The sequence below is a fragment of the Cnephaeus nilssonii genome (genome assembly GCF_951640355.1).
Source record: "Cnephaeus nilssonii genome assembly, chromosome: 13".
In the NCBI taxonomy this organism is placed as follows: Eukaryota; Metazoa; Chordata; class Mammalia; order Chiroptera; family Vespertilionidae; genus Cnephaeus; species Cnephaeus nilssonii.
In genome coordinates, this window is record NC_137084.1 from 19,606,387 (window position 1) to 19,633,435 (window position 27,049).

Here is a 27,049-nt window from a genome sequence, read left to right on the forward strand (position 1 = left end):
CAACAACATGGATAGACCTTGGTAACATTATGCTAAGTGAAATAAGTCAGAGAAAGATAAATACTGTATGATCTCACTTTTATGCAGAATCTAAAAACTTGAACTCCTAGAAACAGAGATTAGATTTATGGCTACCAGGAATTGGGGGTTGGGGAAATGGGGAATGTTGGTCAAAGGCTGTAAACTTTCCATTATAAGATGAATAAGCTCTGGATCTAATGTACAGCATCATGACTATCCTATATAATAAAAGGCTAATATGCAAATTGACCAAATGACGGAATGACCGGTCTCTATGACATGCACTGACCACTAGGGGGAAGACGCTCAATGCAAGAGCTACCTCCTGGTGGTCAATGTGCTCCCTCAGAAGGAGTGCCGCTCAGCCAGAAGCCCTGAGCCAGGCTCATGACTGGAAAGTGCAGTGGCGGTGGCAGGAGCCTCTCCTGCCTCCGCAGCAGTGCTAAGGATGTCTAACTGATGGCTTAGGCTTTGCACTGTCAGTCAGACATCCCCTGAGGGCTCCCGGACTGTGAAAGGGCACAGGCCGGGCTGAGGCCCCCACCACACAGTGCACGAATTTTGTGCACCAGGCCTCTAGTAGTTCATAATACAGTATTACACACTTGAAAGTTGCCGTAAAAATAGATCTCAAATGTTTTCCCCATAACAACAAAAACAAAATGGTCATTCTGTGAGATGAAGAGTGTGTTAACTAACCTCATTGTGGTAAACATTTCACAACATTTGATGCATTATGTGCATCAAACCATCACACTGTGCATCTTAAACTTGGTCAATTACATGTCAATAGAGCTAGGGGGAGAAAAGAACACCACCAATACTTTAATTGTGATTTTCCTTTTTTCACATATATTAATTTGAATGAACGAATGCAGGTGTAAAGCCAAGTTAACTAGATTATTACATAAAGGCATGGGTATAGGGTAGAATGATGAAGTATAACCCACACAACACATATATTGGGCCTTTACTTAGAGTGTATATATATTTACTTTTGTATATGAGTATGACTATCATTAGGGACACCACAAAGAAATTATTATTATTACTAGAGGCCCAGTGCAAGAAATTCATGCACTGTGTGTGTGGGGGTGTCTCTCAGCCCAGCCTGCACCCTCTCCAATCTGGGACCCCTTGGGGGATGTCATACTACCAGCAGTCAAACATTCCTCTCACAATCTGGGACTGCTGGCTCCTAACAACTCGCCTGCCTGATTGCCCCCTAACCTGCTGGCCTGATTGACACCTAACTGCTCCCCTGCAGGCCCAATCACCTCCAACTGCCCTCCCCTGCCAGCCATCTTGTGACAATGTGGGGGTGGCCATCTTGAGACAACGTGGGGGGTAGCCATCTTGTGACAACGTGGGGACGGCTATCTTGTGATGATGTGGGGGCAGCTATCTTGTGGTGGTCATCTTGTGATGACATGGGGCAGCCATCTTGTGACACGAGGGTGTGAGGGTCAATTTGCATATCACCTCTTTATTTTATAGGATTTTGTCATGGAGATCTATACAGTACAGATAGAAATACTGCTTAGATTTCTTTTTCTGCCCCCCCCCCCTGCTCACAACCTATTTGTCTAACCTACAGGGAAGGTATAATGCCATCTTAGCCTTGTGCAAATGAACATAAGCTGCTCAGGCCCCAGCATCACCCCCCACTCTCACCTCATGGATCTCCCATATCTTTTTGGCAGCAATAGTGGCAGAAGGTAAAAAAGAAAATGAAGCATTATGGTTAAAAGGTTTTTTGTTTGTTTGGTGATGGAGTTCAAAGAAGATAGGATAGCTCTAGGTTCTTTTCTTTCAAATTTATTGGGGTGGCATTGGTCAATAGGATTATAGGATTATATAGTTTTCAAGTGATAACTCTAGGCTCTGAATCTCATTTTGCCTCATCAAATCCCCAACAGTATTTTCTCCTGAATCTTAGGTAGGGAGTGTAGGAGGATAAATCACTTGGGAAACTGGGGAAAGCTGACTGAAGTTGAAAGGAAAGAAGGCTGTCTGCCTCCCCGTGGTGCATCTGCCAGCCTGTGCGTAGAGCCCAAGATGCTTCGTGGACACTATACAAACCATCCTTTAATCCTCTCAGGGAAGAAAGCCTCAGCTGTTTTCACTCTTCTCTCTTCAAAAACCAGGAACTGTTCTGAAAACTGTTGAAAAGAACATTGTGTCTTTTTTGAAACTTGCCTTTATCCTCATATAAAACATAATATTGCAAATGCACAAAAAATGACAGTAACAGCTACAGCAGAAGTGCTTTCCCCCTGTAATGGAATGGACATCTGAAATCTTTCTGATTCTGCCCTTAGTAAATGTGCTTCTTTGGGTTTTGAAACCCCCTTCCCGCCAAAAGATAATGTATAAATAGCCTACCTGCACCTGTTACTTACATTTTCACCATAGACATAGTCTAAAATGTTTATTAATTCAATAAATTAACTATTTTCTAAGAGGATAATGTATGTGGGGCACAGTGCTAGCAGTTTGGGAGCTCTATCAATGAAGAAAATAGGCAAAAATCTCTTCCCTTGTGGAACTCACATCCTAGTGAAGGAGATAGGCAATAAACCGAATATAATAAATACGTAAATGATATAGAAAGCAGTATAGTATGTTAAAATGTGTTAAGTGTCATAGAAAAAAAATGGAGGCATAAATTTTATAACATGAGTGAGTAATTCCCTGTGTCAGAGATATTGGATGAAGAGCTAGGAGGTATTTATTTCCTTTCTAGGATGAACACAATCTCAACCATATCCATTGAATAACTACTCCTCATTTTGTCTACTCTCCAGTCCTTGAAAACCACTATTGCATTCTCTGCTGCTATGAGGTTGACTCTTTCAGATGCCTCATATAAGTGGAATCATGCAGTATTTGTCCTTCTGTGACTGGCTTATTTCACTTAGCATAATGTCCTCAGGTCCATCCATGTTGTTGCAAATGTCAGAATTTCCTTCTTTTTTAAGGCTGAATAATATTTTACTGCATATATATGACACATTTTCTTTCTTCATTTATCCTTTGATGGCCATTTAGGTTGTTTCCATATCTTGGCTATTGAGAATAATGCTGTTATGAATATTGGTGTACATATATCTGTTCAAGCCCCCGTTTTCCACTCTTTGGGGTGGAATACCTAGACATGGAATTACTGGATCATATGGTAAATCTTTGCTTAACATTTTGAGGAATGACTTACTGTTTTGCACAGTGGCTGCACCATTTTGCATTCCCATCAGCAATGTACTAAGGCTCTAATTTTGCCATATCCTCACCAACGCTTGTTATTTTCTGTTTTTTTCTTCTTCTTCTTTGATAGCCATTCCAATAGGTGTGAGGTGATATATAATTGTAGTTTTGATTTTTATTACTCTAATGATTAGTGATGTTGATTTTCTTTCCTTTGTAAAAAAATATATTTTTATTGATTTCAGAGAGGAAGGGAGAGGGAGAGAGAGAGATAGAAACATCAATGATGAAAGAGAACCATTGATTGGCTGCCTCCTGCATACCCCCTTCTGGGGATCAAGCCCACAACCTGGGCATGTGCCAGACGGGGAATTGACCATGACCTCCTGGTTCATAGGTTGATGCTCAGTCACTGAGCAATACCAGCCTGGCGTGATGCTGATTTTCATTACTCTGATGAATTCCCTGCAGAGGGGCTGTTTCTACATGTACTGAATGGGAGAGCCAAATCCCGGACACATTGACAGCAGCAGGGAGTTCAAATTTAAAATAACATGGCCAAGCCCTAGCTGGTTTGGCTCAGTGGATAGAGCATTAGCCTGTGGACTAAAGCATCCCAGGTTTGATTCCCGTTAAGGGCATATGCACAGGTTGTGGGCTCGATCCCCAGTGGGGGGCATGCAGGAGGCAGCCGATCAATGATTCTCTCTCATCATTGATGTTTCTATCTCTGTCTCCCTCTCCCTTCCTCTCTGAAATCAATAAAAAAAATTAAAAAAGAGTAAAATATCATGGCCAATATTTACTTGGAAAACATCTCATTGTTTTAACTTGTATTTATTTCATTATTAATGAAGTTTAGAATTGTCTCATTTGTTTGCATCATTTATATTCCTTTTGTAAATTTTTTATGTGCTTTGTCGATTGATTTGTAAGAGTAATTTGTATAATGGGGAAATCAGTCCTTCGTCTGTCATTTGTGTTGCAAATCTTTTCCCAAGTTTATCTTTTGTCTTTGCTTGTGGTGCCGTTAGCCTTAAAAAAAAAAGTTAAAATTTGATGAACTTAGATTTATCCCTTTTTTCCCTTTGTAGCTTCTAAGTTTCCTGTTGTGATTAGAAAGTCCTCTCTAAGATTATTATATTTTTAAAAAAATGTATTTTTATTGATTTTAGAGAGAAAGGGAGTGGGAGAGATAGCCAGAAACATCAATGATGAGAGAGAATCATTGATTGGCTACCTCCTGCACTCTTCCTAGTGGGGACTGAGCCTGCAACTCTGGCATGTGCCCTTGGCCAGAATTGAATCCGGGTCCCTTCAGTCACCAGACCAACGTGCTATCCACTGAGCCAAACCAGCTAGGGCTAAGATTATCATATTATTCACCCATGTTTACCCATAGATTTGTTTAGTTTTCATTTTCTTTCCATGCCCAAATTCTTGGATGCATCTGGAATTTATTTTGCATTTGTATGGGAGATTGCTCAGTAACACTGTCTCCCCACTAGAACGTGAGCTTCAGGAAGGCACTAAGCTGTCACTGCTTGTCAGTGTAATGCTATTGCCTGGCACCTCATAATGGGTTTAGTACACACTCCTTTAATTAGTACTTGAATGAAATTCTAAAAGATAAAGGGATGAGCTGAATCTATCAGAAGGAAAACCTTCATCTCTGTATTTTATACTTTAAAAGGAATAAAAACAGAGTGGACCATGTCCAGGAAATAAAAACCAAGATGGTGAAGGAACTTGAAAACAAGCTAGACAAGGAGCTGGGATGCTGTCATGGGGAAAACTCACTGGGGAGCTCTTCCTTTGTCGAGTAGTAAAAAGATGGGCTAGAGCCAGCGGGGGATGCTTCGGCTTTCAGAGTTGAAGGAAGAGCTGGGAATGAACTGCTCAAAGAGGGAATGGATTGTGTTTGCAGGTGGTGAGTTCTTTTTCCCCTGGGTGCTCAAACATACACTTATGGAATTCTTGGGGATTGTTGTAGAAGAGTAAAACATAAGGGACTGATTTCCCCAACAGACAAAGAGTCAAACAACAGAGCAATATGGGTTGAAGATAACTCTATAGGGAGGGGTGGGGAATTATGAATCCGAGAGGCTCTGTCCTGCCTAAAGCAGCAACCACTTTTCAGCTCTAGCCAAGTGTTACCCTAAGTTAAAACAAGACTTTTTTCCCCAAGAAAAGTTTAAAATTAAATTTTAAATGTGAAGTTTCTTGATTTTTAAAATACTTTAAAAAAAATGTGCCAAACCAAATTTATCTGGCTGAATTTCTCTTCTGGCCCACCAGTTTGCAACCCCTGCTTCAGATAGGAGAGAGATTGTATACAGAGTATCAGTGTCTAGACTAGATGACTTTTCAAAACTCTTCTATCCTTGGCTCTCTGGTTTCCTGAGCTATATAAATATGAGGGATTATTAATAGTGTCAGTGCATCATTAGAGTATGACTCAGCATACGAGAAAAGTGGACAGAAGAAATAACTAGGGTTTGATGGAGGGAAGAGCGTCTCTGGAATTAGTCTGCTATGTATAACCAATTATCATTTTATGGAAATAAATATTAATTGCTGGTAATAATTGAGTGTAAGGAAGTTATACAAGCAAGTCTTAATAAGAGAGAGTCAGGAAACATTTTAAGTGGCAATAAAGAGATAGAGAGGGAGAGAGAGTGGGGAGTAAGGGTGTGAGGAGAGAAAGAGAGAGATGTGGAGGAGAGAGAGAGAGAGAGAGAGAGAGAGAGAGAGAGAGAGAGAGAGAGAGACTGGATGAAGGAAAGCAGTTCTGGACTGAAACTTTCATGTACAAGATGGGAAACTAAGAGTATAAAGTTTCTCCTCCAAGCCCAGTGTCTTGGAGACACAGAGTCTTCTGCAGGTTGTATTATTCACTATAAAGGTGGAGTGTTTGGCTTAGTAATAAAAACCAATGCTATGGACTTTTTGTTCTGTGATGAAGCTGAGAGAGCCTAAAAGGAGTGGGAGTTGTCATGTTTCTCAACCCAACATGATGTTAACACATCTTTTTATCCATTATTGGGGAGGGCTAAATGCACTGCCAAGGAGAGATGGTTTTTCTTCACATGGCACGTGTGGCTTAAAAGAGAGAATTTCTTCACTAACCTCCTGGCCATTCTTTCTGGAGAAGGAATTATGGAAGTGAGGTCAGATTCACCATCTAGCCTCTCTCTGGTATGAGGTCTCGATTCCATCTTGAAGTGACCTGTGTATAGCAACATGGTCTATTTCTTGAAGGTACTATTTGAGCAGTAGTTCAGGACTTTTGTAATTCAATTGAATTAATTAATTTGTTGACATCTACTGGGTATCAGATGCTGTGGCCAGTTAGGAATGAAGGCAAACATCTGTCTTTAGATATTTATTGCTGGTTTCTTGAGAGAGAGCTTTTTATTCTCAATATATAATATTTATCTATAATCCCCAGGGTTTTTAATTTTAGAGGGGTTTCTTGCCCCCAAGACTTTGATAACTTGATAATAGCTATGTGCCTTTATCTCAGAAAAACAAACATACACTTATACAGCCAAATTTTGCAATAAAGAACATAAATAAAGGCGGGGCTTATGTTTATTTAAGGGGGAACAAAGGAAAAGTTCTCTATAATTAGAGTTTATATAAACTACTTAATTTCAGGCCTTCTAAGGGTAAGTCCCTATAAATTGTCAGACTATTGAACTTTTATTGTATCACCATTCAATTTTTCCAGATAGATAAGGCCTGACTATGGTTATTGGATACTACTGTGAACTGAATTTTATTCCTCCCAATTCATACGATGGAACCTAACCCTCAGTGTGATTGCATTTGGAGTAAGGAAATAATTAAGGCTAAATCGGGTCATAAGGTTGGGGCCCTAATCTGATGGGATCAGTGTCCTTGTAAGAGGAGACAACAGAGACATCTCTCTCCACCATGTGAGGGCACAGCAGGAAGGCGGTCGTCTACAATAAGGAAACCAGAGCTCCCACAAGAATGTAACCATGTTGACACGCTGATCTTGGATTCCAGACTCCAGAATTGTGAGAAAATAAATTCCCGTCGTTTAAACCACACAGTCCATGGCATTTTGTTATGGCAGCCCCAGCAGACTAATATAGATACAGAACTTGAGGCAAAGAGAACTTCCAAGTACTAATGAGAATGGTGAACACTTGGCCTGTGTTACTGTAAAAACAAAAATGACCTTAAAGTTAAATTTCATTCTGAAGCCAATGGCACTGATGCATAAAGTGGTATTTGACTGAAGGCATGCTAGCTTTGGCAAAGTGAAGTTCTGTAAGAAATATGAAGTAATCCTCCTTTATTTAACTGACTTTCAGAATGATGTGGCCTCTACTAGAAGAGACAAAAATAACATGGGCATTACAGGGTGCTACAAATTAATAGCCTAATTAAGAAGATACTATTTAAGAGCAGTCTTTTGTTATCTTTTAGGGATTTAGCCTGTCTTCTGTATAAGGAAATGATGTGATCATTGCAATGGAACTTTCAGTTCTTACATGGAACTTTTTGATTTATAGTCTAGCGACTCAAGAAAAAGAAGCAGTGCTTGCCGAAACCGGTTTGGCTCAGTGGATAGAGCATTGGCCTGTGGACTCAAGGGTCCCAGGTTCGATTCTGGTCAAGGGCATGTACCTTGGTTGCGGGCACATCCCCAGTAGGGGGTGTGCAAGAGGCAGCTGATCGATGTTTCTAACTCTCTATCCCTCTCTCTTCCTCTCTGTAAAAAATCAATAAAATATATTTAAAAAAAGAAAAAAGAAGAAGCAGTGCTTGAGGAAGGCTCTCAACAGTTATTCTCACCTTCTTCATAACTGTGTAACATGTTAACAAGCCATTATTGTTACCAGTTACCAGTATAAGGCATAAGTAGAAATGTCCTAACATTCCTGAGAAAGTAATTTTTCATCTTTTAGAAATATTGTATGTTGTTTGAATCTGTTTTATGTGATGATACATAGAAAGAATATCATTTTAACAATGGGCTGTCAGGGTGGTAAAACTCAGGATCTCTGATTTGTGACTCTACTAAGGATGTGGTTCATGAATACATTATAATCACTATTACAATTTTTTCAGAAGCAAGGAACAGGCAGGAGCCTTGCATTAGTGAAGCTGCCTCTACCACCCTCTGTTAGTTGGAAAAAAGTCTTCCTGGGTCTTTGTGAAAGCTAGGGCACTGAAGTAAAGGGTGGTTTTATTTTCTTTAAGGAGGCAGGAAAGGCAAAGGAGTCAGAAAAATATTCACAGTTCCAGATGGTAGTACTAAGAATGTAATTTGAAACCTTTCCCCCCCTGCAAAATGTGATATAAGAAAAATGAAATAATGACTTCTGTAGTTTGAGAGCTTCCTATACGCCGGGAGAAATTCTAGTGACATCTCTATAATGTTGGTGGGTATTAGGCGAATGACCTTGAGTAACCTTCCATCCTTCTCCCCCACCCCCTGCCTATATTACTGCTCCAGCAGAATAGAAGGCTCACACAATATCTGTTCTTCACAGAGCTCATCTGAGATGAGACATTGCTCTGAAAAGTCAAAGGTACTCTACAAATATAAGAGCCCATTCATTTTTCTTTCTTTGCATTTTTCTCAACTAGGAATAATGCAGCGGGAAGAAAGTGAAGGAGCAGCCTTGGTCAGAGTTAGCATAGGGGTGAGGGGGATAGACGATAAATGTAATAAGCGAATTACATCTGATTTTAGAAGGTTATAATTGCTCTGGAGAAAGATAAGACGGCAAGAAGAATACGGAGTTTGAAATTTTATGTGACAAGCTTCAGTCCAAATGCCACTTCCTTGGGAATCATCTCCCTGAATTTCTATCCTGGTGTGGAAATGATTGATTACATATATGACAATTACAATCAAGTGGTTGATTACATGATAGCCTATAAAATTCTTGAAAGCAGGAAATATGTGTGTGTGTGTGTGCGTGTGTGTGTATGCAAGTTTCAGCCCATGTCTGTAGAGCTCCTTCCACAGTAAACAATGACAATATGACGGAATGTGCAGGTGGCTACCACCTGTCCCCTTCCTGGTCCCATTTTTATCAAAGTATTTCTTCCTGACCTTGTGCCTTCCCTTTTTCTTACCTGGACATTTTGAGACTCATAAAAAATGCTTGTGCATCAGATGCTAAGAATAATTGCCACAATTTATCAGCTGCATAGAGCTGGCAAAGGTCACACCAACCTGCAGACTGTGCCAGTTGCTTCTCTGGGCAATGTACTTGCCCTACTTATTTTTTTCCCTGAAGTTTCTCTTGTGTTAAAGATTAAAGGGAGAAACCTGATGAAGCACCTAACCCCAGGAGGGCAAACTGTGGCTACAATAGGCCTTGTCTTTCCCCAGGTGAATAGGTTCCCATTATACCATCTTTGGGTAAAGCATAGGGGGGGGGGCTGTGTTTACAAAATGTCTTTCTTCTAGTCACAGCCGGTGAGGGGGGCAGAGCCAGTGATTCGTCATTATTCCAAACGAGGGAATCGGACCTTGGAAGACAAGTGACTCCTCATGGAACAAATCAGAACCAGAATTCAGACTCCCTCAACCATTGTTAGAGATGGCCCAAAAGGGCAAATGCTTTTAGAAATGGGGAGAGAAGAGACCTTTCTATTCGCATGTTAAGGGTGCCATTTGCATGTAAGGAATCCCAATATATAGCAATAATCTCTTCTTGGGGACCCAGGTCAGCCACTGATAGAACACAACAGTGTATTCTACTAGAACATACTACTAGAGTCTTATGCTGGAGACAGGAGCCCAAGACGAAGAGTATTCCTATTCCCCCATCTTCCCTGTGCTCGCATGGGGTCAGGGGTGGACATACAGTAACCACAGGTAGGAATTCATGGAAAGGGAAATAGGAAGAAAAGTTAGTTACCAAGTTAGAGTACCTCCAGCTTCCTGTCTTCAGGTGGCTAAGTCATTACTATCATATATTTTTTGGGGGGTGCATAATAAACAGCTGAGGAAGTGGAAGCTTAGAGAGCTTAAAGGACTTAGTCAGGAATGAACAGCTAGTCAAGGACAGTGGTGAGGATGGGGCTGGGGTGGGGATGAGGACCCAGGTGACTGACCACCCCATATGGTGCTGTTTTTCTACACCCTCAGCCGGAGATTACAATCAGTGGAAGAGCACAAGGTCATGAGCAATGAAAGAACAATAAACAAGGAGGGAAAGAGAGTGTCCAGAGAAAGGTGAAGGGGGGTTCAGGTGAGGAAACGGATCAGGTTTACTTGGTCCACACCCATCCCAAAGCTGCCAAATCGCATTTTTTTTCCACTTGTCATGTGCACAAAGGTTTAGTTTTAACATTGACCTTGTTGCCCACTGCTGCCAGCAATATCAGACATTCTCGTTCCTCAGTCCCACACCAGAATTCTGGCACAGTTTCCCATAATTAATTAACAAAATTCCCAGCATCATTACTTGTCACATTGAATTATTAAATAGTTCCTTTTTTGAATGATTGTTTCTTCTCCTAGACTCTGAACTCCTTGCTGACCTTTGAACACAACAGACATGATCTCACCTCAAGACCTTTGCACTTGCTGTTCCCTCTACTAGAATCCCACTCCTCTAGTTATTGTCTAACTTACTCCCTTGATTCCTTCAAATCATTGTTCAAATATCACCTTCTGATGAGGTTTTCATCATCATCCTATTTAAAATGGCAAACAACCTCCCTAACATCCTTTCCTGCTATAATTTCATGTATAGCTCTTGTTACCATCTGACATAATATGTTTTCCTTTTGTGCTTTGCTGTCTGTTGCCCCACAATTATGTAAATTCTCTGCAGTGTGCTCAGTGCCTAATACAGCCTGGCATGTAGTAAGTACCCAGTAAATATACGTGGACGATGTGACGAGTGTATGAATGCACACTCCTCACCGTTCCTGACACCTAACACAGGCTCGATGTCTGTGGCATGCAAGAAGATACACTTTGTTTCTTCCAAGGGTTCTATTTAAAAGTATCCCGATCATTTACTATCACCTCCCATGGCTTCATGACTCCTCGATCCCTTTTGTCAGTTATTTCTAAATAACTTGAAATTTCAGGATGAGTGCCACTTTATCCTGAGTGTAACTGAACCAGCTATTTCAACATGTCAAATGGTTGATATCCTTTTTGGCTAGACCTTTATTAAATGCTGTATGCCTTACACTGTGGTCAGAAAATGTCTTGTATGATTAATGAACATTTGAATGATAGTTTGATTGGGAATTAAATTTTAAATTCAGAATCATTTTGTCTGATCTTTATGGACAATTTTCTTTCCTTTGGCTTTTCGTGTTCAGTACAGTAGGTGAAAAATTGATGGCAGTTTGTCTCTTGTCCCCTTTATAGATCACTTGTTGTTCGTTTTTTTTCCCTCCCCATTAATGTGTAGTATACGCATTCTACCCTTTAGTCTGGAAATATGCATCAGGCTTGCTCCTAAAGGGAAAGTGCATGCCAAGTAATCCCTGCTTCCTGAGTCACAGAGGTAAAACCAGGGCTGTAAGGAACATAGGGTATTGGGTTGGAAGAATTGATGGTGGTGGTGGGAAGCTGGTGCTTAATATTCTAAAATATTACTTGAGTGAAATTAAGGTCTCATCTTTGGAAATACTAGTTAAGTTTTCAGATGTCTATGATTATTTTTCAGCCATTGTCAACCCCTGCTTTATGTCATCATCATAACTCCCATGGCAGAAGCTGGTGACTTCATATTTTAGGAGGTTTGACAAATGTAATCAAGCCTATGTACACAGTTCACTGTCTCTCTCTCCTTCCAGGGCCCTCATCAATAGATTTCATTTTCTGTGACCTCCCATCGCTGCTGGCACTGACCTGGGTGGATTGCTTTCTGTAGCAGCTGCTGCTATGTGATTTCTGCTACTCCATATGATTTGCTCTATATATGATTCTGACCAGACGATCTGTGATCCTGTTCACCTACCTGTTCATCAACAAGGCCATCTAAACATCTGCAACTCAGGTCGCCAGGCTAAGACCTGCTCTACCTTTGCCTCATATATAACTGCAGTTGGTTGCTCTTGGGGAGCCAAGCTTTAATCTATGCATGCGATGATTTAGGAAAGGCCCTGGAAGGGAAAAAGCTGTGACCATGTTCTACCTACTTGTGAATCCCAGGCTGAACTTTCTGATTTTATAGCCTGAAGAACAAGGAAGAGAAGGAGGCCCAGAGGAAAGCTCTTAATAAACCAGGTTGTACTAATTATCTTTACAGCTCTGCAAAATGCTCATCAAAAGCCTCCTCTGTTGTACTACCCATCTGGGCTGTCATTATCATTTGCAAGTGTTTGCAGCACATAACAGCATGGAATCAGGCCCCAGAGGCAGAGAATCCTCAGGTAAGGAGTTTTCCATGAAGCCTGTCTCCAGAGAGACCCATGAAAGACAAAATGTCAACAAAGGAAATTCCACATTTAATGGGGAGAAATACTGATAAAGATTTGAAATTAAATTATGTAATGGCAACAACAAGGGAGGTGACATCAGCAGTAAAATGAATATTGAGCAAGGGAAGAGCAAAATGAAATAGGGAGGTGATGAGATGACAGTTGCATAATGGATTTATGAGGACTACTACCATAAGAAAGAATGCTTTATCTTTGAGGAGGATATTTCCACATATGATTAGAAATGTTACATTTTGTTTTAATTATTTGTGTTTAATTTTTAAGTTACATGTGAAGTGCTTGGCATGTTGCCTGGCACACAGTGGACATTTGGGGATGTTGGCTATTTCTGTGGACCTCACAATTATTATTAGTGGGATCTACATTCATTATAACCCAGATAAGAAGTTTTTTAAAAATATTATTATTTTTATTATTTAAAGTATTACAAATAGTAGTCTGTATGTCTCCTTTTCCACCCCATTGACCTTCCCGCAGCCTCCCCTATGCCCCCCCCCCCGCACATGCCCTCACCACACCCCCAGTGTCTTGCGTCCATTGGTTATGCTTATATGCATGCATACAAGTCCTTTGTTTGATCTCTTACCTCACCCCCTCCCCAGCCTTCCCGCTGTAATTTGACAGTCTGTTCGATGCTTCTCTGACTCTGTATCTCAGATAGGAAGTTTTATTGCTATTTTAAAGTAACCCATTGGTTTGGACTCTACAATGTGATTGAATGTATAAAGATTCAGATAAGAAGTAGAAGAAAGATTGAATTTGGGTAGTAGTCTGGGGAACACCCTTCTGATGGTGAAGATCAGGATACCTTACTGAAGTATGGCTTTACTTTCTCTCTTTCATTTCTATTTCATTTGATTCCCTTCATAACTTTATGAAATTGGTACTGTTATTTGAATTTGCAGATGAGGAAGTTGAAGTAGTGAAATTATGCATATTTTCCAAAATCACACCGCTAGAAAAAGATGGATCCAGGACTCAAACCCAAGCAGCCCGATACCAGAATCCATACTCTTAACCAAAACTTATAATGTCTTCTTTCTGGTAAACTCTAAGTGCTTAGAGAATGCTAATGGCAAGAGAAAAGGCTAAAATAGAAGTTATCTGCATTTAGGATTAAAGTACATTTTGGTATGAAAAATATCTAATGGTCATGATATTTTTCTAAGACCCATGAGGAACACCCAGCTGGGGTGCTCTATCTCCACCAGGGAGTAGGTTAATGGCCTAACAAGGCACTTATTCTGAGGAGAGAGGAACATGGCAATATTTGTCCAGTAGGAGTTCAGAATTGCTGTGGACCAGTAATTGCCATGCGATTGTCATTCTTCCCCTTTTCTAATGGGTTTGTTTACCGAGGTTATCCTGCCTGGTTCACGAATGCATGTTGGATGTTTGTAGGGCAGGCAGATAACTTGTCTTTTGAGTTCATGGTTCTCTACAACAAGGGGAGCTGCATTTAGACTGATAGAGATAACAAGATCCTAGACTTTGATCCCAATGATGTAATATTTTGGAGCTAGTGGGGGGGGGGGTGTCTCAGGATGGTGATGAGTCAATTTTGCATGTGATTGGGGTGGTAGGGCATGAGTATTTATGGATGATAGGAAAGACTGGATTATTACTCAGAAAATATTCACTCCACTCTTTTCTCACTGCTCCAGGATGTTAAACTTGACAATGGGACTTTCTATGGCAGATGGACATTAGCAGACCCAATTAAATGTGCTTTGGTCATTGGACTTTGCCCACCTGTGCTTCTGCCATTGTTAGAAAAAGAAGATGTACTGAGTATCTTACTGACCCAAAGATGATGAGAGACACATGAAACAAATCAGGAATCGAGCTCCAGTTTGGCCAAGTAAACCAACCCCAGTCCAGATGAGTCACATCCTGGCTAACCTGTAGATTTTCTATAATATCTTTATTATAAGTCTGTTATAATAACAAGCACTGTGTTAATTTTGCTTTAAAGAATGAAGGGGAAAAAAAAGAAAAAAATGCCATGTTTTATGATTTGCACAATGTGGTACTGGGTAGGGTGAGTAGTCATGGGAAGTGGGTACAATGTAAGTAATGCTTTAGTGGAAATGGAAAAATGGAGAGCCATATGAATGCAATAATGAGGCCTTGAGAGTCCTTGGGAATTTTGGGGTGGGTTCCAGAAATTATACTCAACAAAGAAAGAGGGTTGTGGCAGAGATTTTAGCCCCAATATTTGTTTGCACAAATATTCACATGTTCCTGTACATTTTCTACATCCCCTGCAGTGGTGTAGAGACTATGTGACTGCATTCTGGTCCCTGGGATGTGGGAAAAAGTGAAGTAGAACACTTCCAGGCCTGGTCATTAGCAATATTTTACATGACCTTCACCTGCTCTTTCCTTGTATTAGTAATCTTGAAGGCCACTTGTTCTAAATGGCATAGCTACAAGATGGAAGAGAACTACCTAATTCATGCTAGATTTTTTCCTGTGGCAAATAATTGTATTATTTATAATTTTATTAAATTTGTTGAGATTTGTTGAGGTTAATAAGATTATATAAGTTTCAAGTGTACAATTCTATAATACGTTGTCTGTATATTGCATAGTGTGTTCAGCACACTAGATTTTTCATGGGTAAAAAACTTATTGTGTAAAGTCACTATAGTTTTAAGGTAGTTTGTTAATATAGTGTAGCCCAGAGGACTCACCTCTTCACCTAATGAACTCTGGCATGCATATGCATGTGTGTCCATGTGGTCATAAATAAATGTCCCTTTGGGCACTGAGGGCTGTGGCTTAGGCAGAGTCCATTAGCAATGTGTATAGGATAGGCAAAATTTCTAGTCCACTTACCAAGTAACTAACTATATGTCCTTGGACCCCTCTTGCCTTGTTTTTACATCAGGACAAATGAGGAGTCCCATTATCTCTCTCAATAATTAGGGCTCTTGTGAAGACAGATGAAGAGAGTGCTTTGAAATGGTGAAAATACTCTGCAAGTATTCAATCTCATGGAGTTGACCTTCCTACATTTTCTTTTCTTTCTTATGTGGAGGGAAGAGAGAAAAGAAGTGGAATATTCCTAGATGATTAAAAGGCATTTTTTAAAGCCAGCCACCTGAAAGCCCTTTGGTCTTGCCCTCCGTTTTAAAGCATATCTCCTAATATCAGTGCTATGCTAAGACATATTAGAGACTGAGGCAAAAAGAAAAATCAATGACACTCTTGCTATATTTGTTTAAAAGGATGTTTTGTTCATAGTAAAATTTTTGCATTGATTTTTAAATAATATTATTTACCTTGTTTACTAATGTTTTTGGTGCCTTTTAACTTTTGTACCTAAGGAGAGTGGCTCACTCACCTTGCCTTAGTTCTGGACTTGCCTAGTGACAACCTGTTCTGTTGCCAAAGTTCCTTGCACTCACCATCCCAGGAGTATTCCCTGGGCTGTCCTACCCTGTGAATTTGCTCACCCTGGTCCCCTTTCCTGAAGAGTGTTTCCATCACCTTTCCACCCCAACCTCTGTCCAAACTAACTGTCACCTCCTCTGGGAAGTCACTCTTGATTCACCCCATGTAAGTTATGTTGCCTACATTGAATCCCATGTTGCCATGGCATCTTATCTACATCTTGCTTTGGAGTTTAGGCCTTGTTATATTATAGGATGTATACTTATCTATTAGGCTGCACATTCCTTATAGACAGGCATTGTGGGTGGGTTTTTTTTTTTTTTTGAGGGCTTTGTTTCATTTTGTATCTCTTGCTCTTTGTTTAGAACTCTTAATACAATGACGAATCAATGAACTATGTGGTCTTACTTTCTCTTGTTTCTCATTTCCTTTTCTAAATTGGGACATGTTGAAATTCAATGACTCAACAAAATACCTATGAATTTGGGGCTAAAAATACTTCAGTGTCAAAGATGCAGAGAGCTGGCAAAGATCATGCCAACAAGAACTTGCCAATTTCTCCTCTGGGCAAATCCTAGGCTGTTGTTTTCCCTATAATTTCATTTGCTTTTAAGGAGAAAAAAAGGGGGAGACCTAATAAAACACCAGATCCACATGGAGGGCAAACTTAGAAGATATGCTGTGTCTTATTGAGGTCTCTGTAGAGTCCCCAGTGTGTCCTCCTGCAAAGCCTTGTGTTTGCAAAATACCCCTCTTCTAGGATATGGCTATGCTGATGAGGATGGCAACAGGCACAATTTCTGATGTTGTTCTGATTGGAGAAGTTAAAGCAGAGGCCTCTCACTCCTCAAGGGACTGTGCAGAACTGGGGTTCAGGGCTTTTAGACTATACTCAGTGTGTCTTAGGGCTTTGGGAGTTGGGACTGGGAGTTGAGATTACCATAAGCAATAATTGCCTTTCCTTAGAGACTACTTTAGCATCAATTGGGGACTTCAGAGCTTTTGTAGCAACTATTAGTGTCTTCTCCATGAGGGAATTGTGTTGGGGCCAGGAGCCCATAGGAAGAGGCTATTTTCCAACATCTGCTATTCCATCCTGCACCTGCACAAAACCCACAGTGAGGACTGCATATTAACCAGATAGACCAGGTCTTGGAAACAGAAATATTAAGGAAACACAGAGAAAAAAGTGTTTGACAGATTAGTATTGAGGAAGATATGGTACAGGGACCGACATTCAAGCAGCTTTGACATTATTGTCCCCATGTTGATTCACTGAGGGGAGTGTAGGAGGAGGTGGAAGGCATGAAGGCCCCAAGAGATTAGGTAACTTGCTCATCATTGTAACTGAGCAGGTATGGGAGGACGAGAACCACTCAGACCAGTGGTTCTCCCCTACACACTTAGGATGCTTCTCCAAGCAGTGAAAGAGAAATGACCTTTAGAGTCAAAGGAAAATTAGTGGACAAAGAGAGAAGAGGACTTGCCGGGTGAAGGTGAAGTGGAATTCAGGTGAGAAAACTGATCCAGTTCTTTTGATTTATGCTCAGTATGGATCACCAGATCCAATTTCTTTTATTTATCATCTTCCCCAATATGTCAGTCCAACACTGGAATAGCTGCCAAAGTTTAATGCTTTAAGATGATCAGATCAAATATCTTCTTTATCCTGCAACACTCCAACTCTGCCAAAGGACTTCTGTCCATTAGCACAAAAATCTCCATCAGCCTTCAGGTATGAATAGACTGCAGAGCTGGTATTCATGCTTGTTTACTTAAAGGTAGACATTTCCTAAGTCCTGCTGGGCTGCTGGAGTAGATACGTGATGAATGTGAAATTCTTTTATAAGATGAATAGTGCTTCTGGGGTAGTTTTGTTCCTAATGACAGTTCTACCATGTACTGATACAATGTTGGTCCGATTACTTAAACTCTTATTGTCTCAGTTTCCTTATCTATAAAATGAGGATAATAAAAGTTCTTACCTAAAAAAAGTGGTTGTGGGGATTAAGTGAGTTAATATGTAGATCACTTAAAATAGTTTTGTTCTATGTGTTTCTATTATTTAGTACAATACTAGTTCTTATAAAATTTTTTTTTGGCAAACTAAGAGGCTATAATTAAGACAGCAGCTTTCTGTTAAGTAAAGACATGGGTAAGTTGAGAATGGAAATATCAAACTAAATGAAATAGGAATTTCTAGGGGTGGAATAGGCAGATTTAGGGAATTTTTAAAATTAAGGGAGTCCATGGAAAAAAAACAGGGCTACAGAGTTGCAAAAGGGTACATTTCCATAAGACAAGGGAGCAGGGAGCCAGCAGAAATTACATTTCCACAAGACAAGGAAGTTGGGAGAGGCAGCAGTTGCATTTCCATAAGACAAGGGAACTGGGAGTAGCCAAAGGTCTATATTTACAAAATAAAGAAGGAGGGCCTTACATGTGCCGTGTGAGGTTTGACCTTTGAGCTCAGGAGTTACTATAGTGAACAAATCAAAGGGAATAGTGGCTAATCAGAGGGGATATCGAGGCACAAAAACTGCAGCCTTTATAAACCGGGGAAAAAGGAACTCGGTGGGACTCTTTCCCCCTCCTCATGTGGGAGTCTGTGCTGTGAGATTCTTTCCCCTCCCCACTTGGGAGTCTGTACTTGGTCTTCAATAAATTTCCATCTTTGCTATACCATCTTCTGTCCGGGGATTTCATTCTTCGACTCCGATGGACAAAGAATCCGGGGAAGCCATCCTGCCCAGGGGAACACTGTGTGTTCCAGTCCAAAAATCCCATATCATAAAGATGGCTATAACCTTCATAAATGTTGATGGATTTTAATGAGTTTTTATACTTCAGGCATTTTTTTGTTTTTAAATATTTTCATAAAAATAATCACTTGAACATTTGTACAGTAACTTTCCCTTTGCAAGTTGCTTCATATCTCATTTGATAACTGTATCCCACAAAAACATATGGAACCCTTACTATGTGCTGAGCTCCAAGGCACATACCGTGACCAGGGATGAGAGACTCAAGAGAGATTTCTTGTGGGCAGTACAATCTTAGCTGAGGTTTGAAGGTTGTATAGGAGCTGGGTAGGACCCTGGGGATGGGCAAAAGAAGGTGTTTTAGTAAGAAGGAGTGACCTGTAGAAAGCACAGAGATATGAGAGAACATAAGGGATTAGAGAAGCTGCAAATAATTTAGTGTGACTGGAGAGGGTGGGGTGTGAGTGTGAGGAGTGAGAAGTAAGAAGGAAACATGAAGAAGTAAGTAGGGGGCAACTCATGGAGGGCATTCCCTGACATGTCAAAGAGTCTAAATAATATTCTAGCTTTTCTGGGTGCCATGATTGAATTTTTAACAGGAGAGTGAGATGTGATCAAATTAAAGTTTTAGAAATATCACTCTAGTCACAATTAGGAGCAAGCATTAGCAAGAAGCAAGTCTGAAGGCAGAAAGAGCTGTTAGTTATATGGCTGTTGTTTTGATCTAGGCAAGAGATGAAGAAGATTTGAAATAAGGGAGAAGCTGTTGTCATAAAGGAAAGGGGACAGAGTCCTGAGATGGATATTCCCATGGTAGGCAGGATTCCATGTACCACCCCCTAATGGAGCAATAAGAAAATTTTGGTTAAGAGATAAAATACTTTCATTTGGGACAACATGGATGGACCTTGAGGATATCATGCTAAGTGAAATAAGTCAGGCAAAAAAAGTTAAGAACCATATGATTTCACTCATATGTGGGATATAAAACAGAAAGCAGTAAATGAACAAACAAGAAAAACAAAAACTCATAGATACAGACAACAATATGGTGCTTACCAGACGAAAGGGGTTTGAGAGGTAGTAAAGGGTAAAGGGGATCAAATATATGGTGACAGAAGATGATTTGACTTTGGGTGGTGGGCACACAATGCAATGTACAGATCATGTATCATAGAAATGTACACTTGACTGCTGTATGATCTTATTAACCAATGTCACCTCAATAAATTTAATTTAAAAAAGAGTGGTTATCTCGTCACAAGGGCTCACAGGGCAGGGTGTGAGTGTGAGGAGTGAGAAGTAAGAAGGAAACATGAGGAAGTAAGTAGGGGGCAACTCATGGAGGGCATTCCCTGACATGTCAAAGGGTAATAAGGGTGGGAAAATATGTATTCTTATTCTAAAAATGTCTACCTGTATTGGTTTTCTTGATATACTAAAATGACTTTATGTCAGAGAATTTCCTTAAAGGTAGGAGCTAAGCCCAGTCATCTCTGAAGCCCCACACAGCACCTGGCATATTTTGTCCATAGTACACGTTTAATAAAATATAAACTAGAAATGCAGTTAAGTCCTATTTATAGCTTCCTAACTTGCTTCTCATCCTAGCCCTCTCAGGTACCTCTGGCTTCATGGCAAAGAAGAACCTCACTTTAGTGACCGAATTCCTCCTTATAGCATTCACTGACCGTCCTGAACGGGCACTCCCTCTCTTTCTCCTTTTTCTATTTATCTATCTCATCACCTTATTGGGGAACTTGGGCATGATTATCCTGATCCATGTGGACCACCGGCTCCACACCCCAATGTACTTCCTTTTGAGTCACCTCTCTTTCACGGACATCTGCTATTCGTCTGTCACCGTGCCTCAGATGATGGCTGTGTTGCTGGAGCTGGGGGCAGCTTTATCCTACACACGCTGTGCTGCTCAGTTCTTCCTCTTCACCTTCTTTGGCTCCATTGACTGCTATCTTCTGGCCCTCATGGCTTATGACCGCTATGTGGCCGTGTGCCAACCCCTACTGTATGTTACCATCATGACGCAGAAGGCCCGTTTGGGTTTTGTGGCTGGGGCTTACATTGCTGGTCTCCTCAGTGCCTTGGTGCGGACAGTCTCAGCTTTCACTCTCTCATTCTGCGGAACCAATGAGATCAACTTTATTTTCTGTGACCTCCCTCCTCTTTTAAAGCTGACCTGTGGGGATAGTTACAACCAGGAAGTGATCATTATTGTATTTGCCATTTTTGTTATCCCTGCCTGCCTGGTGGTGATTTTGGTGTCCTACCTGTTTATCATCGTGGCCATTATGAGGATCCCCTCAGCTGGAGGCAGGGCCAAAACCTTCTCTACCTGTACCTCCCACCTCATTGCTGTGTCACTCTTCTTTGGCACCCTCATCTTCATGTACCTGCGGGATAACTCAGGCCAGTCCTCAGAGGAGGATCGGGTGGTGTCTGTGTTCTATACAACTGTCATCCCCATGTTGAACCCCCTCATTTACAGCCTGAGGAACAAGGAAGTGAAGGAGGCCCTGAGGAAAATTCTCAACAGAGCCAAGTTGTTCTAACTATCCCCAACCTTGGGCAATCCTGAGAATCACCTCCTCTATAAGTGCCAGCATTCTGGTTACATCGTTTATAGCACACTCAATGTTTAAATGAATGTGCCTTGGTAAAAGGACCAGAAATTTTAGTTTCAGAGAGAGAAAGGGAGAAAAGGAAGACGCAGCCTCAGAAGAGAGATTATGGTGAGAGCTTTAACTCCCAGGAAAAATGACGAAAGCATCTGAAATTAAATCCTGTGTAATCTAGGTGTGGCATACTTCACAGGTCTATGACTATAAAACACAACTATATTTTTTTTGGAAAAATTTCCTATGAAGTATTTCCATAATAGACATATTGCAATAAGCCCAGCTGGTGTGGGTCAGTGGTTGAGCATCAACCTATGAACCAGGAGGTCACGGTTCGATTCCGGTCAGGGCACATGACTGGGTTGCAGGTTCAGTCCCCAGTGTTGGGCATGCAGGAGGCAGCCCATCAATGATTCTCTCTCATCATTGATGTTTCTATCTCTCTCTCCCTCTCCCTTCCTTTCTGAAATCGATAAAATATATTTAAAAATATTGAAAATAATGTACAGTGAATCTCCTAAACTCAATACTTAGATTTTGCAACTGCTAATATTTTGTCATATTTGCCTTACCATATATATAATCTATTTATTCATTTATCAAGCCAACAAATTATCCATCTATATGCTTTACTTTTTGATGCATTTCAAAATGAATTGCAGATAATGGTATTAGTACTCTTCACCCCTATATACTACAGAATAATATCATCAATTAGAATTCAACATTTAGATTACATTTATTTTTAATGATTAAATTAAGGTAATAGTTTGATGGTTCAGTTAATAAAGCTCACCCTGCTCAAAGTATTTTTCAGACTCTTGTACTGTTTCACAGTGATGCCTCCTTTGAATCAGTAAAAAATGTCCACAATAACATGTCTGTGAATTACTATCTGGACGGAAATATCTCTGTTCTTTCTTCTTCTCCATCTGTTCTATCTCCCACTCATCACATGGTTTGCCTGAGAATCCATTTGGTCAATTTATACCATTACCACTGCTCATAATAGTATCTGCAGTGTCTGTACTGTAGATATCAACACTCTATATTCTTAAAGCTTTTGGTCTTGGGGAGGCAGAACATTGCTGCATTCCATACAGAGGTGGGCAGGAGGGAATCCTGGCCTGCACTGTGTCACTGTGCTCTGCAAGGGTTCAGCCTGTGTCCAAAGCCTCCCAGAATCTGATGGCTCACTTCTCTAACTGTAGGTGCCTCAATCAAACCCAAGGTACTGGAAGGAACAGGTCTCATCTACTCATTATTTTCTGTTCTTTCTTTTATCCTTATTCCTGGAACTCAAACTCCTTTTCTTCCTGTTCCTTGCATTAGCAAAACACATGATCCCAGGTATGTGAATGATATAACCCCTCCCAACAGCTTATTTCATCTGGGGATGAGGTAAGGTAGGTTCACTGTTATCTATGAAGCAGAACTGCCAGGCTCAGCCATTGGACTCACTTCACAACTGAAGGAAAAGTCTTTCTTTAAAGGAAAGATGGATTCCTCTTCCATAGCTCCCAGGGGATCCATCTGGATGGATGGTGCTCCCCTCCTGGCTGCCTCCCAGCTCCTTTCCCAGTAGGAACCATTGTTCTTGGGGCAGCCAGTCTGACAGAGACTTAAAGGAGCCAGATTCTGAGATGAGTCATCAGGAGATGCCTTTTCTTGGAATGGTTACTGCTTTGCTCTTTGGCATTTGGACAATTGCTGAGATTTTTTAGAGCTGTGCTGCCTAAGTGGCATCCTTCCTTAGGAACTTCAGTTCTGCAGCATGCTAATCTGCTTTCAATGAAAAAAGAGTACATTTGGTCAAATATTTTTGATAAATAGTGGGTTAAAGAAAGTTAACAAGGTTTCTTCATTATAGCACTTTATAGATCCTTTAAAATGATTAAATGAAACATGATTCTCTTTAAGCAGAGATAGTGCTACATCAGATGGACTTTCAGTTAGACAACACAAACTAAGTCAGGTTGCTTGCACCTATTAACTTAATTTTTTTTTGAGATTTTATATTTGTCTAAAACTGTCGTCTCTAAAATCAATATTGGACTAATTTCTCTGATCCATTCCTGTCCTTAAGTTCTTTCACTTAAAATGGACTTTTCACTTAACCTGCTGATGAAATAAGTCAGACATACCTCAAAAAAGAAAAAAAAAGAAACATGATTTTCTATGTGGGGATATAATATGCAGTGATTTTCAAACTTATGAGAACAATAAATTTATTATCTACCTAAGACACCTGGGGGAAATAAGACTTTGCAAGGTAGGAGCCCTTTGTGGTGGTACTCAAACCTTACTGCACATTGCAATTACCTGGGGATTAAAAAATACTTACATCTGGCTTCTACACTCATTCTGACTTAATTGATAAGGTGTACATTCTGAGCCTTGGGATTTTAAAAAAAATTCTCACTTGAGGATATTTTTCCATTGATTTTTAGAGAGAGTGAAATAGAGGGGAAAAGACAGAGAGAAATATTGTTCTGAGAGAAACACATCAATTGGTTGCCTCCTGCATGTGCCCTGACCAGGGCTGAGGTCGGGGAAGAGCCTGCAACCAAGGTACATGCTCTTGACTGAAATTGAACCCAGACCATTCGGTCCACAGGCTGACACTCTATCCACTGAGCAAACCGGTTAGGGCTGAGCCTTGGATTTTCAAAGTTCCACAGCCCACGTCATTCTGATTTGCATCCAAGTTGAGAACCACTGCCCTTGACTCTTCTTGTCTTGTGTCATTCTCTGAATAGGCTTGGTCAACAGACCACTGACCTAGTTCAAGTCATTGTTTTACCAACAAGTAGCTGCATAACCTGCTCTGTATTTACATTTTAAAATTTATAATACAGAGAGCCATCAAGCCCACCCTGACTATCTTGTCTCCTGTGAGGAAGGGAGGTGCTAATGGGACTTTGAAGGAATCATGCTCTTCAAGAACACACCTTTAGTATTTTTGTTTACAGTACAATGCACAGGAGGTCAAGCAGAGTTAGAGCTCCTGAGAACACTTCCCAAGATATAATTTCTTGGGATTAGCTGTGCCAGAACCACCTGGGATTGCCATTAATCTAGATGCCTTGTCCCATGGCAGACACACTGCATCAGAATTTATGGGAGTGGGACGATAATATTCACATTTTCAGTAAATTCCTTGGGTGATTCTTATGCACAGTAAAGTTTGAGAGCCAGTGCTCTGGAGGAGAGGTTGGTCACTATTAAGAATTTGGATGGAACTGGAGAGCATTATGCTAAGTGAAATAAGCCAGGCAGAGAAAGATAAATATCACATGATCTCACTCATTTATGGAATATAATTAACAACATAAACTGATGAACAAAAATAGATCCAGAGACAGAGAAACATTGATCAGACCATTAAACCTCAGAGGGAAGGTAGGGGAGGGTGGGGGTAAGGGGGAGAGATCAACCAAAGGACTTGTATGCATGCATATAAGCCTAACCAATGAACAAAGACAACAGGGGGGTGAGAGCATGAGGGGGGGGAGGTAAGGGGGGTAATGGGGGAATAAGGACACATATGTAACACATATGTAATCAATAAAGAAATTAAAACAAAATAAAACAAAACAAATAAAACAAAAAAAGAATTTGGGCAGTTTGCCTGGTAGAAGTCTGTTCATGACCTGCTCACACCTGCCTTTCCATCATTTCATCTCATGACTCCTGCACTTGCACCATCATGTTTCTGCTAAATGGTGAACTTTCAGAGTTACCCATTACAGTGTGTCTCAGTAACGAGAGGCAAAAGCTTATGCCAACAAAACAGCCTCCTTTTGGGATCCATTTGTGCCAGCCAGGGTACCGTTGTGCAAAACTGTTGACTAAATGTCCAAGTGAGATACAGAAAACATCAAAGAAATTCATTTCTTTTGGCACAAGGCAGAGATAAGGCAAGAGTAGGAACTAGCCCCATGAGGCCCTGCTGAGTGATGACAGGACATGGGATGGGGGCTTTGGGAGTTTGAAATAAAAGAGAAATATTCAAAGATATTAGATGACTTGTTTGGAAGTCACATGAAGATAAATTGCCTGTCCTTGGAGACTCACCTCAGGAACCAATTAGTGCACAATGCTGGTGCAGTTAATATAAGAAGCACCACCAGCAAGGTCTAGTGCTGAATCAGAAGCTCAGTGAAAGGAGCTGGGCCCCTAGCCCTATGATCCTGGGCTGAGTCTGGAGAAAAAAAAAAAAAAGATCCCAGGGAACTCTAGTGTCATGGATGTACTGTTTTGTGAAGGGTGAGAGGGAAGAGAGGGACTCCATGAAGTGAGAATAGAACATAGAGTTTCTTGGAGTGACCCCATCTCAAGGCGATTGCTATGATGAACATCTCATGCTGCATTGTTCTTTATTGAAAAAGAACAGAGATAAGGCAATTGAAGTCCAGAGAAGAAAAGTGATTTGTCCAGGCTCACACATCTAGTGTGGGTGACCTAGAATCCAGGTCTCCCCTGGGTCAGCAGGTCACCAGCAGAAGAAACGCTAAACAAAGGAGGAAGCCACTAACGAAGTGAAATTCAGGTGAGGATGGTTCATGCCCAGCTCATGGCTTCCAGATCTAATTTCTTTTATTTGTTACCTCCATGGTGTTAGCTGGTATTGATCTGACTGATGTTCTATCAGGTAATGAAACTTGATCAAAGCATTTTTTTTACAGCCTATTATAGAACTCTATTTAGGACCCACAGATCCATTAACTCAGGTTCCTCCAAAAACATTTAGACAACACCAGAGCTATCTCTGCTTTCAAATTCAGATGCCATTTGTCATCATACTACTGCTTTTATTAAGACTGCGAGGACACCCAGGCTATGATTATGGAGCTTTGTTAGGGGCTAAAATGAGCTAATGTTTGCTCTTTTGATTTCAAGGTTAATGCTAGTATTTTCAGAAAACAAAAAAACAAACACAAGTCAGCCAGCTCTAATTAGTATAACAGCTGTTTGTTAAACATTCATGTTGATTGAAAATAGAAATATTTCTAAAAGCAGAGCCCATTGCTGATTGCTAATGGTTTTTTTGAGGGTTCATGCTCTTTTGTTCATAGAATATACATTTTCCTTCTTTAAAATGTTCACTTAAAAATTTAAATAGCCACCATATCTATGTGGAGTGCCTTTAGCTTTCCAAAGCATTTTCTCATCTGTTTTAATCTATTCATTAACCTTATCTCATAAAGCAGAGCGGATGTTATGATTCCCTTTTGGCAGAAGAGGAAATTGAAGTTCAGAGAGGTTAAGTGCCTTATGTAAGATCAAACAGCTAATTGGGGACAGAGTTGCAAAAACAAGGGCTGACTTGTAAGGCAGAGAATCATTGGCTTTCCATTCTTAGTATTAAGAGAAGCCTTCACCACTTTTTATCTTATATTATAGTGAGATCTATATTCACCTACTTCCACATCAGACTGCAGTTTGTTGAAGTCAAGTACCTATATGTCACCCAATTTAAAGCTTTATCACTTGCAATGACTTGAACTTTCCCCCCAAGCTGACCCTTGTCTTAGCCCTCTCACATACACCACTGAATGG

General features: G+C 40.5%; 1 protein-coding gene across 1 annotated transcript; it reads left to right on the plus strand.

Annotated features, from left to right (window-relative positions):
* Window positions 1–20,479: 20,479 nt before the first annotated feature.
* LOC307110076 (olfactory receptor 9Q1) lies at window positions 20,480–21,421 on the plus strand (the record flags this gene model as incomplete). Its single annotated transcript, XM_079789121.1, has 1 exon — window positions 20,480–21,421. Exon 1 carries the CDS (start codon window positions 20,486–20,488, stop codon window positions 21,419–21,421), a length of 936 nt encoding a protein of 311 aa, XP_079645247.1. The 5' UTR covers window positions 20,480–20,485.
* Between the last annotated feature and the right edge of the window lie 5,628 nt (window positions 21,422–27,049).